Source organism: Cyclopterus lumpus, chromosome 6, assembly GCF_009769545.1.
Source record: "Cyclopterus lumpus isolate fCycLum1 chromosome 6, fCycLum1.pri, whole genome shotgun sequence".
NCBI lineage: Eukaryota > Metazoa > Chordata > Actinopteri > Perciformes > Cyclopteridae > Cyclopterus > Cyclopterus lumpus.
Window position 1 is genome coordinate 24563975 of NC_046971.1, and position 15892 is coordinate 24579866.

A 15892-nucleotide genomic window follows, 5' to 3' on the forward strand; every position below is an offset into this window, starting at 1 on the left:
CTTGACATGGATGACAAAGCCTTTTGGCTGCCACTGGTGTTCCTATATCGGCCTCGGTGATGGGAGGGGGCTTTTCTATTTTTTATTCATCTTAATATCCTAATTTCCTGATTTATTTTTTGTTGTTGTTTATTTATTCATTGTTGCATGCTACTTAATTCATTGATCATATTATGATTATTATTTCTGATAATGGTTAATAAGTTCACCGCAATTTCTCAAAGCCCATAGTTACTTCATGTTGCTTGTATTGTCCCAACATTATTCCGTCACTTCAAAACAGCAGTTCTCACATATTGTCTGAAATTGACTTTATCATCCCTAATAAACTTGAATCAACTCGCCCCCTCATCTGTATCTGTGAAGTGGTTTAGAAAAGGCCTGGCTGTGAAGTAGTTGGTTAACCAGGAGAAAAATTACCCACTCAGAACGCATTTGAAAATATTGACATCAACCAACCTAAAACATTCTGTATCAGTCGAACGAACTATAGTCAACTAATAAGACTGAGCACATTTCTCAGTATTGAAAACTATCAAGGACTGAATGTTGGCATTAAATGTCCGGTTTGTCATCATATTCTTTGATCAGATAAGTCAATTTCAGAATGTATTTAGTTTAGACAAAGTTCCTGTAAGGCTGACAACATGTAATATTTGAGAAAAATAACCCACAAGGATTCAACCACCGAATAGTAAAATGACATTGACAAAGAAAATGTATTTATGTGGACTGGTAATGTCGAGCAGTCCCAGAAAAAAACAGAAATATAATATAGAAAATCCTGGTCAAATGTTTCTCGAGCATGAGAGACAGATGTTTCAGTGTCACTGATCTGTAGCAGTGCTGTGAAGACATTCAAACCCTCAGTGTGTCAATGGGTTAATTCAATTCAGTTTATTTTGTACAGCCCAATATCACAAATTACAAACTCCCCTCAGAGGGCTTTACAATCTGTACACATACGACATCCCTGACCTTTGACCTTACATCGGATCAGGAAAAACTCCCCCAAAAAATAACCTTTCACAGGGAAAAAAGGGAAGAAACCTTCAGTAGAGCAACAGAGGAGGATCCCTCTCCCCGGATTGACAGATGAATAGATGTCATGTGTACAGAATGAACAGCGTTACAGAGTTATAACACATTCAATCAATATGTCAGAAATGATGAATAATTATTTTTATTGAGGCATATACCACGATTCAGACCCCCACCCCCCACCCCCCCCCCCACCCCACGCCATGCTGGTTTGTGTCGCAAAGCGCTCCGAGTGGTCACCGAGACTAGAGAAGGTGATTTATAAACCAGGCTTAATCTTTTGATGGAAGGCCAAACTGTCGTATCAGTCCGACCGTCAAAAGCCTGCACTAACATGGACTATTGACTTTACATTTAATGACCGTGAGACTGTCCTGTCCAGCAGTGTAAACCATGATGTGAAACGGGGCACAGCATTCGGACAAAGATGTGCTCCATGTACCCGTTATGATTTGCATATACAAACATACTTATTCCCCAGTGATAGCAGTAAAACTGTGGCCGTTGACAGCTGTACAGAGAAATCTTAATCTGCTCATCTGCAGGGTAGTGTGGTGGTGGTGGTGGGGGCGGGGAGGCTCAGTCGCTATATATACTGTAGATATAGTTTATATTTCCTCCCTCTTAATTGAAGTCCGTATATAGCAAGAGGCGATGTGAGATGGGGTTAAACGTCGGGGGTTAGTTCAAGGCAAGTTCTCCGCTTCCCGTCCCCATCAGCACCATCATCATCACCATCATCACCATCACCATCATCATCATCATAAGAGAGAGCGAGAGGGCAAGCGAAGAGCCAGTCTGATACTGAATGGAGGGAAAAAAATGAAGATATACGAAATCAGCCTGGCATCATTTGCATTCAAGTTTTATCGGTGTTGAGGAGGGCGTTTTTGGGCCTGATAAGGAGAGGGCGTTGCAGGCTGCGCTGGAGGTGGAGGGGTGTATGTGTGTGTGTGTGTGTGTGTGGATGAATGGTGTATGAATATTTTTTGTTATGTCAACTGACTTTTGCAAAAGAAGGCAGCTCTGGAGTTCAGCCGGTGTCTGTTTGCACTAACGCACACATCCGCGAATATTACAGCATGTATGGTGAGGACAGGGCAGTGGGAGTGGGAGTGGTGTATGTGCGCGTGCTGGAGGTGGTGGTGGTGGTGGTGTGGGGGGGTTAATATCAGACCAAATAATTAGATTCGCTATCGTCTCGGCGGCAGCAGTGCGGGGATCAGGCAGATTAAAGCCGGGCTCGGGGCTGGTTAATATTCATGAGGGGACCGGGGTCCGGGCGAGGGGCTTAGACTGCAGCTCAAAGACTCTCCTCCGGCTGATGGGGCTTAAGGCAGCGCTCTCAACCGAGATGGAGCTCTGCCGGGGAGGCCTGACAGCTCACTGATAGATGGATAGTTAGGGTGAGACAAGAGGAAGAGAAGGGGACCTGAAGATCTCAAATTGATCACAGTGTTTTTATGAAATACCAGGAGTCTGACAGCTTTGGTCAATCCCTCTGGTCCCTCCATCTTTCTTTTTGTCTCCAGACTGTGACTGCTCACGCCATGCAGTCCTGACACTTCCAGTATAGTCTCCAAGCAGCGCTCATCTTCTCCTTCGACTCTTGAAGAGGAATCACACACACTACATGAATGCCTCTCCTTGATCGTCTGTAGTTTAAATACTGTTTCAATGCGATACCTGACTTTTTTATACCCACACTTTTATGACGCCTTACTTTGTGTAATACAAAAAGCAGCCCCTTTCAAGCCCCTGAGCAACTGGGTCTCAGAAGGTAGAGCAGGTCGTCCCTGACATGGACGACATGGAGTGAAAAAGAGCTTTGAGTGGTCGAAAGACTAGAAGGGCGCTATACAAGTATACAAGTGCAAGTCCATTTTCCATTCTCCAAACTACTGCTCAATGCAATGTGTCAAGGTCCAATACCCAGCTTCACCGCTGTGGGTCAGGGCCCAGTCACAGTCATGGTCCTTATTGATAGGGGTGTGGCCAGTACCAGCCATGCACACGACTCGCGCTTGAAACACTGTGCTTGAGTTGGTTGAGTCTCACGTCTGTAGAGTTTTCTGCCTTTTGATGGTGCACAGTTTGGCCCTCTCGGCCCAGGTTGACTCTTTGTGGGTCTAGACACGTTCCTCGGGTGACTGTCGGCAGCTCCAGCCAATGAGATCGGCACCGGACCAAGAGAAGTGAAAAGGGGTTTTGATACCATCCGGTAGCCTCTCCGTTCTCCTTAACTCCCCCCACATCTTTGGCTTCTGCGTTCTCCACTGGCCTGGCTAATTACACACACACACACACACACACACACACTCACTCACACTCACACGCACACACAGTGTGATCTGGCACTGTGCCTCTCATTATCTCATGTGTAGCTGTGTTGTGTGTGTGTGTATTCGTGGCTGTAAAGGGTGTAAAGTAGCACGCTTTTCTTGATGCAGGTTGACGTTGAAGATAATCTAATATTTTAATCGGTGGTTATGTTGCCATTTAGTTCTATTTGTTTAACCCTTGATGTCCGCTCTCTCAAAGTGACAACTGATCCGTGTCTCCTTGAAGTCATATTGAGGACATGCTGCTTGAATGTGACTTCAGCCAGCATGTAAATGGAGGTGCTTATATTTGCATTCTACTGTAGTTCCTACACTGTTTCCTGAATCCCAATGAGTCCACAGGCAGGCCCTCAAAATAGTGTCCTTCAGTCCTCACATATGATCCCGAGTGACACTTGTTCACTGTTTCTCTGTTCAGACATCAGACATCATGAAAACATTTATGATGGTACATAACTATAGATCAATAACTTTCCCAAAGATACCGTGGATTACGTGTCTTTTGTCCTCGAGGACAGTAAAGATCTGACTACAATAAGACAAATGTAGCTGAGGTCAGAAGGGAGTGGACACCATTGACCTTTAATGAAAGTGTTATTTATTGTCAATGAAAACAATATGGATCACACTCACAGTGAGGAGTTACTTAATGTTTTTTCAAGAACAAGGCTGTGGGTGAGTTGTATATATTGTGTGTGTGTGTGTGTGTGTGTGTGTGTGTGTGTGTGTTTTCCACTACTGAGCTCTCCCCATCGCCCTATCATGGCGAATTCCAAAGCCGTGGCCGTGATGAATTAGTCTGAAACAAATTAGCAGTACTTACAGCTCAGACGGCTCCAGCATTGGGTTACAAATTAAAACAAAAGAAGCAGTATCTCCACATCAGCGCTAGTTCCCCATGAAATCCAATATGCTCTGCCTCCATCTACAGACTGAGAGGCTTCCTTCATTCTGTCCTTCCCCTCTCGCTTCTTGCTGTCTTCCAGACCTTTAAAGAACTTCCTCTGCAGGTATTTAGAGATGTAACTCTGGATCCGTCTGATCATACTCCACCAAGTAAAGATTCCATCCCAGAGTGGCAGGGTGCAGATTAGGAATGTACATATATACTCACATGATGTATTGTTTTTTTCTCTCTTATTTTTAATGTCATTTGATGGGAGGTTTGACTATTTCAGGACCATACCAATGGTTTTCCAGTTTTGTTTGTTGACCCTTTTATAGCGAGATGGAAGAGATGGAGAGTTGCAACACTTCGTCACGTTTTGAGCTTGTTCCCTTTTTACAATTCTTTCATTCATCAACGGGTAAAACACTCCAGTTTTCAATTGTTTCAAAAGATTTGAAAAAAATCAAAAAACAGAAAGTGGACACATTTGTGTTCTTCCTTCCTTATCTTTGTGCTCCTGAAGATAACATTGGGGAACACTGTTACACCCCATTTACTTACGTCTATCTCGGCAGCGCTTAGTTTTTCCATTTGATTCATTAAAAAACATTAATACAGTAGCGATGCAGTCTACTAATATATTTTCTATTATACAGAAATGAGTGAAAACCAATGGCTGCTTTGAACCACTGATACAATTGTATCTAATACTGATACAGTTTCACATTTTCAAAACATGTTCTATTAATAACATGAATATTATAGAGGATTGTATGTATTCTCTGAGTTCCTTGTAGTTGTCTGATGAAGGGCATTTAGGTAAGACTTGACTGGGAGGGGAAGCAGGTTTCTGGTACTTAATTACAGATGGAAAGAATAGAAGTCAGATACATGTTCATTTAGATTACTCATCAGTCTGAGTAATCCTTTTTGGGCTAAATGCATGAAATGTGCCAGTTGGTATGAAACACACTTCCCTTATCATATTATCCAGTTTTCCTCCTCCCAGACCGACGGTGACAAATCCCTTTGGTAATAACTTGAAGGTCCATTTTCCCACTAATTTCATTTTTTTTCAATTCTGCAGTTTTGACAACACAAAGGAGTAATAATCACTGTTGAATTGCTCCAACACAAAGCAATGAATACGTATTTGATGACAAAGTAATGATTCACTTTCAGGGGGAAACACCTCAGATGAATAGGGTAAACATTTGAACTATTGAATATCACCATTACATTGAGACAATTCTTTTTTGCAAGTTTCCATGAATGTTATGTTTAAATATGCAAACAAGGCATTCTTTAATGGTAACTTTTGGTGAATTTAGGAGAAATCTATAGACACAAAGTAGTAAAATAAACACCTGATTGAGTATTCTGGATGTTTTCTTTCCACTAGTCTGAAAGAAGATGTGTTATAGAAGCAAAATAGAACAAAATAGCAGAATGGTAGTTAATGAAAAACATGTTTGTTGACTGCACTTTCCCCCCTTTAGAGGTTTTAAATGCTCCCATTGGTCAAATCATTGCTAGAATATTTAATTCAGACACTTTTGTTTCCAGACAGGGAATATATGTTGTCCAGATATCAGTTTAGCTCAAGTTTATGGAATATATTATAACATGTTGGCCAAGAAAGGACTCACAGGGGCGTTGATATTAAAGCCACCTTCAGTAGAAACACTTAAGACTAGCAGGATACACCATGATGTCAACTTTGACCCTGACAGACTGGAACTGCTCTCAGTCTGGTTTGAGGACTCTGTCGAGTACTGAGGGGCTGCTTCCCCCTGGTGGAGACTGATCTGTACTGCATCACAGACTGAAACATACATACTGGGGTGCCTTCACACAGTCGGTGTGATTAAAAAAAAAAGTGACTCAACCATCACATGCTGTATCATACATTGTATTCCTTCATTAGTTATTCTTGTATTCCCTTTTAAATTGTTGAGATAGTTGTGTTTATATAAGATACGCGAGGACACACCACAGAATAGTTTCCTTATTCACTTCCATCTTGTCAGTTAGAAGTTAGAACAACAGACGCACAAACATACAGTACAGTACACACGCATGCACCACTTTGATAACCATTGGTGTTCTCACTAGTTGTTATCTGCAGGGGGAACCTTCACCACAGTAGTTATGGTATTAACCGTGCATCTCTTAAAGTAATGTTTGACGTCTCCTGAATACTACCACATCTTTCATTTTATTATATGTATTCATTTACCAGGGACAGTTCCCGTTAATCCCCATTTCAGTGACCTCAATGTAAAGGTACTAGAGTTAGCTCCAGAGCTCATTGCGTCTGGAGTCTCTGACCATATTTAGTGGCCTAATATTATCAATACAGTTCAACAGCAAACACTATAGTACAACACTGTACAGCAGCTCGATGCGACACCATTAAATACATAAATACATTACAAAGGGATCCGATGTGTAAAGGGCAGTGATTTCAGTGATTTTAGCATGAGCTTATGTTCACCTTTGTTTGTGTTGCTCCCATAATTCCCCGCAACCCAAACATCACACCAGTTTACTGAGAAGCTGTGCAAATGAAGGGACAGTTGGACGAGCTGCTTTCTAATGGCGTTTGTTGAATACGATGAGACCTTTGACTTTCAGAGCAGGGATAGGCAGAGCAAACATACTCACATATGCTCCATGTCGGGCGCGACGGGGCAACTCTGCTGCGCCCTCGAGACATTTCAAGTTGACATTTGAAGCAATTTGCAGTAAAACCGTTGGTGACAGTGGCATAAAAGTGTATCTGCGTGTGTGTTTCACGGAGACATGTGATAAGCCTGTGTCCTGGGAGGGGTTGTCACATGAACAAAGACAAGATTGTACTCCGGACACACAGGTGTGTGTGTGTGTGTGTGTGTGTGTGTGTGTGTGTGTGTTTGACGTGTTCTCCCTCCCTCCCTCTCCTCATACCTCCACACATACGGACACTAGATGTTGACTCTCCACTCTTTGTCCAGTGTATTCACCGTGGATCTAATTATGGCAGCCGTCTGAATAGCGGCCCGTCGACCTCATCAGATCTTCTTTCTCTTCCTTTTCTCCTCCCACTCTCTCTTCCTCTTTTATTCCTTTTCTTCTCTCTTCTCCTTTATTTCCCATGTGGCTTTGTTCGTCCCGTGCTCCCCTCATTTCCTCATTTCCTTCTTGGGTTGTAATCATCCTCCGCTCGCTGCCGTTCTTTTTTTATAAGCGTCTGTTTACTACTGGCCACACTGGGTTCTGATTATCTCAAGGTCTGCATACCATACAGCAGCCCAGTTAAAGAAGAGAATGGACACTTGAAAGGGACAATGGCATGTATTTTAAGAGTGTCTCTCTGTTTCATGTGATTTGTTTCCCTTTGAAACAAGTGAATCAATTGACACTTAGAGTCCCACCTGCAGGGGGGCAGCGCTACACAGTGTGTTGCTAGTATCAGGAACAGTTACATGAATAAACATGTCATGTATATCATCAGCATTTTCAAAGAGAATGCCATTTGGTAGTATCATTTGTGAACAGTTAATCATTTGTTAGAATGCAGGTATGGTGGGTTGTAAAGAATAACAATCTATTTAAGATCAGGGAATAGTTAAGACATCCCATCACAGTTTCCCAGAGTTTAAGGTAGCACCAGGTCGGACTCGTCCAAAACACAAAGACTTTTTTCAATGATATAAAAGAGAAGCTGGGACAAATGACTACATTTTATTTGATTCAACTAATTGTTTCAGCACTAATGGTCACAAACCAAGACTTCCATTGTTTCCTTAACTTGTGCTGTGCATTCTGTACTGTACAGCTCAGCTGTGATGAGTCTGACCAACCTCATCTCCTTTCTGTGTGTGTGTCTGTGTGCAGAACTCCAGGTGGACTCTGGTGTGTGAAGACCCAGACTGTTGGATGAGTATGCTCCCTCTGACCTCCGACATGTCCGCTGCCAACTGTACCATCTACAGCCAAGGTGACACCACCATCATGTCACCTGAATATGTCATAATGCTGCTGCTTTGAATGTCTGACTCTATGTATAAACCCAGTCTGACACTGGTAGCCTCTGACCAACTCCACTAAGATAACTCAGTCATTGTCATTGAGAAACTGTTCCTCGTTCAGTTTTCCCATAACATTTTACGTTTCTTTGAAACTTTTGGAACGTGTGTTCAGAGCGGGCCAATTGCTCGGCCTCCTATATGCTGCTTATAAATGCATATACGGCTTGGCTATTGTGGACGTACGAGGACATGCATGTAATCATCAATGATATGAATATTAATATGCATTTACTTTGCTGCTACAAGTCAAAATATCTCCAATCTTGAGGCAAACACCCAAAGTATCATTAATTGGTATAAAAAACATAAAACATAAAGTTCATAGCTACCATATCTTACCCAACAAGGGATGTCCCGTGTGTGTTTTCAGGCGAGGAGTTGTTCTGTAAGGTGACTCGAGAGCTCACGGCTGGCCAAAGGCTCCTGGCTTCCCTGTCGCCTCCTCCGGGCTCCTCCTCCTCCTCCCCGCTGACCCCGCTCTCTCCGCCGCTCAGCCTCGTCACCCAGAAACCACCTGGGGCGAAGGAGGAGTCACTGTACTCACCGGCGCTGCTATCAGAAATCCAACTCCTCCCACAGCAAGCTGGCATGGCAGCCATCTTGGCTACTGCTGTTGTCAATAGTGAGTGTTGTATTTAAGGCATGGGAATAACTTTTTGTTGTTGTATAAATTATATAGTATAAATGATATATATAGTATACATTATATGTGTGTACATGCAAGCTGCTTCTAATTCATGTCAGAAGGTTTGGAATTTTAATCATCTATATACAAAGTGTATTAACGATACGAGAAACAATGTGTTTTTAAAATGCACAAGAAACCTGAGATATATGGCCTTTAAAGTATTACATCCAGAACAGTTTCCCCTTATATCTATTATCCAGGCATTGTTATTCTGATCAATGCAATATAAGTCAGTGCCTGCACGCCATAACTTACTTAGCACGCCATAACTTACTTAGCACGCCATAACTTACTTAGCATGTCTTTAAAGTTGCAATGATATCTTTGGCCACAAGGTGACGCTGCAGCTCTTTAACTCTCCTGCCATGCGCTGTAATGTCTGTAGCTGATGCCCGAATGCCCGAACACACACACACACACACACACACACACACACACGCACCCAGACATGCACACGCACGCACACACTTGCTGTGGCTGTTAGTAATCACAATAAAAGAAAACACATTCCTAGATCTGGTAACACTGCAACAAACTATTTTGATGTTATAAAAAATACCCCAGATGATAAGATGTATGATACATATTTGTTCAATGTTACTTTGGATACTTATAGCAATGGAGTGTGTGTGTGTGTGTGTGTCTGTTCTTGCGCGCTTGCCTGACACTTGTGTATGTTCAAGTGTGTGTGCATGAGTCAATATCTATTAGAGCTGTGAAAAAAGGTGTCTCTGATATAAGCATATACTTTAGGTATATTCACATCTTTGTAATTAGGGTACAGGTGAAGACTAGACAATTAGACCCACATTTAGCACTTGAGATACTTCAAGTTTAACATCCACAGCTTGTCAAACAGGTCTCCAGTTCATCAAGTTGCGAGTGTACGGATTTGTGTTTCTGTTCAGTCAACTAACTCTAAATGTATGTTCTGCTGTCTATCAGAGGACATTTTCCCATGCAAGGACTGTGGAATCTGGTACCGCAGTGAGAGGAATCTGCAGGCCCACCTTATGTACTACTGCGCCAGCCGTCAAAAGCAGCCGGCAGCAGCCTCGTCCCCGCCACAAGACAAACCCAAGGAGTCCTACCCCAATGAACGCATCTGCCCCTTTCCACAGTGCAACAAGAGCTGCCCCAGTGCCAGCTCACTGGAGATCCACATGCGCACACACAGTGGTGAGAGCAAGACTTACTGTATGCCACTGGCATATAGGGTCAGAACATTGAGGCCTAACCAGTGTGTATTCATCAACCAGTTCATTAGATTGTCTGGCAGATGGAGCTCACTGTGTGCCCCTCTCTGTCCTTCCACAGGTGAACGTCCATTTGTCTGTCTCATCTGTCTGTCAGCCTTCACCACGAAAGCAAACTGTGAGCGCCACCTCAAAGTCCACACGGACACACTGAATGGAGTCTGTCATGGCTGTGGCTTTGTCTCCACCACAAGAGACATCCTCTACAGCCATCTGGTCACCAGCCACATGGTGTGCCAGCCTGGATCTCGCAGTGAGGTCTACTCCCCAGGACCAGGCCTGCCGAAGCTGCCCCTGTCCACTGGTAAGTTGTTTAAATCTTCCATTTTAAATGTATTCAAATGTAAGCTACTACTATTGTTCACTAATCTAATTTCTCTTCTTCAGGTCTCAGTCCAGGAGACTCTGGTGTGGTGTTAAAGTGTCAAGTGTGTGGCTACAACTCTGACTCCCCTGCCCAGCTTCAGCAGCATGTGCGAACCCACCTAGAGGTTAGGGTCCCAGCTGAAAGGAGCCCCACTCCCCGCCAGAGTACCCCATCATCAGTTGACCACCCCCAGCTGTCTCCCCAGGAGAGGGAGCCCCTAGCCTGTGTCCCTACACCAGACTCTAGCCCTGGGGCCAACGGCGGCTCAGCCACGCCTCGAGACTACAGTCCTCAGGGTGCCCCAACCACTGACCTAAAGATCAAAGAGGAGCCTCATTCAGACTCCGAGACAGATGAGCAGCAAATGGAGATTATGGAAGATGGAGAGAAAGAGGAACTTGGTGAAGAGGAGGGAAATCAAGAAGCAAGAATCAAGTCAAAGGAGAAGCAAATCACCACATCCTCCTCCCCAACGTCTCCGAAGAGTCCAGCCACCGCAACTGTGAAGGCAGAACCAACTAGTCCCACCCCTGGTTCTAGCCCTGCACATGTGGGAGGCACAGGGTCAGTTCCTCCTGGAGGAACAATGTTCTTGCCTCAGTACATGTTTAATCCTGAGGCAGCCATTTTGCCTCAGGCCTCAGAAATATTGGCTAAAATGTCAGAGATGGTCCACAGCCGACTGAAACAGGGCCAGACAGTTCCTCAGAACAACCCAGCGACCTTCTTCCCCTCTGGACCAACTGCACCTACAGCTGGAGCCACTCCCCCTCACAAAGGAGCCACCTGCTTTGAGTGTGATATCACATTCAACAACATCAACAACTTTTATGCACATAAGAGGCTGTACTGCTCCAGTAGGCACCACGGAGAAGGTGCAGCCTCGGCTTCAGGCCCTGGATCGACAAGGGATGCAGCCCCAGACACGATGCCTTCCAGTGGGGCACAAGGCTCGTCCGCATCTCCTCAGTGTGGAACAGCAAGTAGAGCAGCTTCTGCTTCTCCTACTGACTCTGACCCTCCTGCAGGGAGTGCAGCAACTGAAGCCAAGAGGGTGGTGGAAATAAAGACAGAACCCCCTAGAGAGGGAATATCCTCCTCTTCTGAAGGGGAAGGTGGATGTGGTAGTGTGGGAGGAGGAGGAGGAGGAGGGGGAAGAGCAAGTGAAGGCAGCCAGAGTCCTGCTAGTGGTTCTGCGGAGGACCAAGAAGACGATCCCAATAGAACCTTCTGCCAGGCCTGCAACATCCGCTTTAGTCGTCATGAAAACTACACTGTACACAAACGCTTCTACTGCGCTTCACGCCATGACCCATCCAACCACCGTGCTGTACACATGGCCAAGGCAACCACAGCAGCAGCCTTCCTTCCCCAGCCCATCCGCAAACGCAAGAGGAAGAAGATGTACGAGATTCATATGGCCAGAACTGAAGCCTTAGCCAACGCTGCTGCTGCCGCTGCTGCTGCCGCCGCCGCTGCTGCTGCCGCCTCTGCACCATCCCCCACCGTTCTGGGCTTGGCAGTAAAGCGAGAAGTTTCTCCCAGTGGGGCGGGCAGCTCCAGCCCTGAAGGAGATGGCCCGATTGACCTCAGCAAGAGGCCCCGTCTGAGAGAGGTTCCACGGCACAGCAGTAGCAGTATTCTCCCTGCCCTGCCTCTTACAGACTACCACAAGTGCACCGCCTGCAGTATCAGCTTCAACAGCATTGAGAACTACCTGGCTCATAAAACCTACTATTGCCCTGCTACCACCCTCCAGCCCCATACCTTGGAGCAGCTTCACAGGCTCAAGAGTTCGGCCTCTACCTCTCCCAAAAGCAGGCCTCAGCAGGAGCACCCGGATCATCTGCACCCTATGGAGGCTAAAGCACTGCCTGCTGAGTGGGTTTCCCAGGCTCAAGGCACATCCTCCAGTCTTCACCCTTCTGCCTTACCTGCCTCTGATGCCACATCTCCTTCCCATACAACCACCACACTTGCAGCCACCCCAGGGGCTGGAGCCAAAGGCGCCAGTTCCTCTCAGGTGGTCTGCCCATACTGCCCTAACAGGCTCATTACCTGTGACCTGATGGAACACTTCAAGACTACCCACGGCCTTGTTGTAACCATTCAGCCACCGCAGCCAGGCAGTGCAGTCAGCCGCAGCCCCAGCCTTAGTCCCAGGGATGGACCTGCTGCAACCACCTCCAACACCCCGACCAGCCAGCCCAGATTGGTCTCTCGAGTTCATAGAGATGGCGTCAATGGCCAGGCAAGGAGCGGTACAACTTCTCCCGCCTCCCCACTGGTAAACGGCAGCCCTTCAGCTGGCGGTGGATCACCATTGGCTGGCTCACCTCTGCCCGTGTCTCCCCCGAGGGCTCCTTCTCTGACTTTGTCACCTGTGCCTGAGGCCCTGAGGGAGACGGTGGGGTCATCCCACCTTCCAGACAAGGCTTTCCCGACGATGGCCTCCCATCCCGTCCCCACGTCCCAGCCTGCCCCCATCACCGGCCCCAAATCCACACTGATCTCCCCTGTCCTGAACGGTAATTCCCGCTTCTGTCGGCTCTGCAACATCAAGTTCAGCAGCCTCTCCACGTTCATAGCTCACAAGAAATACTACTGCTCTTCCCACAGTGCCGAACATGTCAAGTGAACTCAGTATTTCTCTTCCTCCTCTTTCTCTCCCTTTGTCTTTCTGGGTGGAGGCTTTCCGTCAGTTGTCCCTCCCCTGCCAGTCCTCCCACAAGGGGGGCCACATGAATGACGATAAATGACTGTTACTCACCTGGCAGCGCCTGATGTCCGACTGCTGCAGAGCAGATTTAGCAGGTGGTGTTACTCACATACTTTCGCTGATGGGTCAAAGTTTGTAGCACACTAAGAGCAGAGACCGATGCTACCTACACACATTGGTGTGCCCTCGTCCCCTAGATCACCCCCCCCCCCCCCCGCCACCAATTCCACATCTACCACTCCCAGGCCTCACATTATGTTGTATTATGGGACGTTAAAAACATTGAAGTCAACAGCCTGTTTTCCGTCTCTGTTGAACAGTGTCAGTAATTAGATTCTGACTGATGGAGGCATTTCTGACTGATGGTGATACATTAATGATGATGCTGATTATGATGAATCTCCAGTCTTTTCCTGAGCTCTTAATGTTCCAGACTTAAACAGAGGAATTGTTTCTCCTGTGTGGAAAAGACTTGATCATTGTTAATGTTTTTAATATCTGTGCATATTGTATGATGTCTGAAAAAAAGAATTCTATAATGCTTTTGGTTTCAACACTGGCTCTTTTTTGCTTACTATAGAAGCTAAAGTAATTTAGCTGAAAAACAAATATGTGGTATCACAATGTTACTAATTACTGAAGGATAATATTTCAAATGGACAATTCTGTTCTTTTCTTTCATACACACACATTCTTATTTTCTCTTTAAAAAGCAAGGGAGAAAAAACTGTGAAATATTTATCTTTTAGTCCTCACTGATTTCATGTCAACAGAAAACTACCTACCTAGTGTCTGAGAGTACTTGTATTTTTTATTTGTATATTTTTCATACTGTTGGAAGGAACTGTTTGGATCTGGGTGTGTTGAAGTGTATTTTCTAAGTGTAGATATGTAATATCTTCTCACAGTAATCACCTTGTTATCACGTTAGCGTTTGGTGTTTTTAATTGACGGTGAGGTGGAAAACCCGCGCTGTTTATTTTTAGCCTCTTGATGAGCAACAGGATTAGATCAGAACAGCTTCCTCACTTCCAGATCCTCACAAGAGAAAGTTGAACAGAGCCACACTCATACTTTTGTGATAATAATTCACAGATTTTAGGGTAAACAAAATCAACATTTTGAATACATTTTTTATCTTTAGTTACCAGCCTCCATACCATTTGTTGGACTGCCATTTCATACATATACTAAGCGATACACAAAACATAAAAACATGCTTTGTTGTCTAATACACATCTTAAAAGATGTTATGTTTCTTTTAAATGATTGTGTTTCTGTCCGGGAATGAAGGCATAACAGGGAATAGTCACATATTATTACAACGCGTCACACAGTAGAGAGTACACACATATTTAATAGCCACTCGTTGTGGTCCATGGTGTGTGTGAGAAAGAGACTGTCCTTTTGCTCTCTCACTTTATTGCTCTTTCACTCATGCACACACACACACACACACACACACACACACACACTCATGCTCCCATGCTGCTGTAGCAGCTGCAATACAGTGTTAGTTAGAACTGTGAAAGGCTTTTCATTTTTCAAATATTGATGCAAACTGCTAAGGGTCATCTGAGGTTTTTTTGAAGTCCAGACTTAATTTTTAATTGGAAGTGCCAATAGCCAATATTGCATCCAGATGCTGAGGTTGTTACACATTTTTCATCCACAATTTTGAAAGAATAAACATTTCCCCCAGGATTTGACACTTGTTAATGTACAACAACCTCTAAGACACAATTGGACTTTTATGGTCAAGTAGAAACACAGAGTTGGGAAAATAATATTAGCAGATAGCATTTTTCTTGCCTGCAGTAATATTTAAAAATGTTGATAAAATATTAACGTCAGTCAAACTGTAAACCTAACAACACAGACTGTAGCTTTTCAGTAGAAAACATGCACCTAATCAAATATTGTTTTTTTGATCACTCATGAGGGACAACAGGACAAGGAAAACAAATGTAAAAATGTAGGATTTATTTGAACACGATTCAAAATTCCTAGTTGATTTTGTGCTCTGTGGTGGTTTGAAGCAGCACTGTACCAGACCCGACTTCCTGCTAAGTGTTTACAAGTGTGCTGGTCGGACTCTCAGTCCAAAGTGAAAGAGAAGAAGCAGAAGAAAGTCACAGATTCAGGTCAACTTGTCACAAATTGAGGAACTGAGTGCTGGAAAATCATCTTTTGAACTTAACCCCTTTTAATTGCACTGTGTTGTATAAAGATGTGCTGAATGTTTTAGGTTTAGGGACTTTTTTGTATTGTATTTATGTTATTCAGAACTTTTCCCCGTCCAAAGTGCGTCACCTTGAAGGACTTTCTGTAAGAGTTTAACCTTCGCCTAAAACCTTTTTTTCCTAGTTGTAAACATGTTTTGTTAATGATTCTTCTGATGTCCACAATGGAGAAAATCACAATGAATGTCAACACTTTTATTTCCATATTTTCATTTCAGTACCATTACATTCTTGTCCAAACTATGCATGGGAAATTAAAACAAGTTCTGAGAGA

General features: G+C 44.4%; 1 protein-coding gene across 3 annotated transcripts in view; it reads left to right on the forward strand.

The window, feature by feature from the left end:
• The window catches only part of zfpm1 (zinc finger protein, FOG family member 1), a 94294-nt gene extending 79002 nt beyond the window's left edge, over positions 1 to 15292 (forward strand). For all 3 annotated transcript variants that reach the window (XM_034533977.1, XM_034533979.1, XM_034533978.1), the window contains 5 exons: positions 8152 to 8254; positions 8716 to 8967; positions 9979 to 10212; positions 10351 to 10593; positions 10677 to 15292. In XM_034533977.1, coding sequence (XP_034389868.1) covers positions 8152 to 8254; positions 8716 to 8967; positions 9979 to 10212; positions 10351 to 10593; positions 10677 to 13294 — 3450 coding nt within the window. In that variant the 3' untranslated portion in view covers positions 13295 to 15292. The remainder of the gene's footprint in view (positions 1 to 8151; positions 8255 to 8715; positions 8968 to 9978; positions 10213 to 10350; positions 10594 to 10676) is intronic.
• The last annotated feature ends 600 nt before the right edge of the window (positions 15293 to 15892 follow it).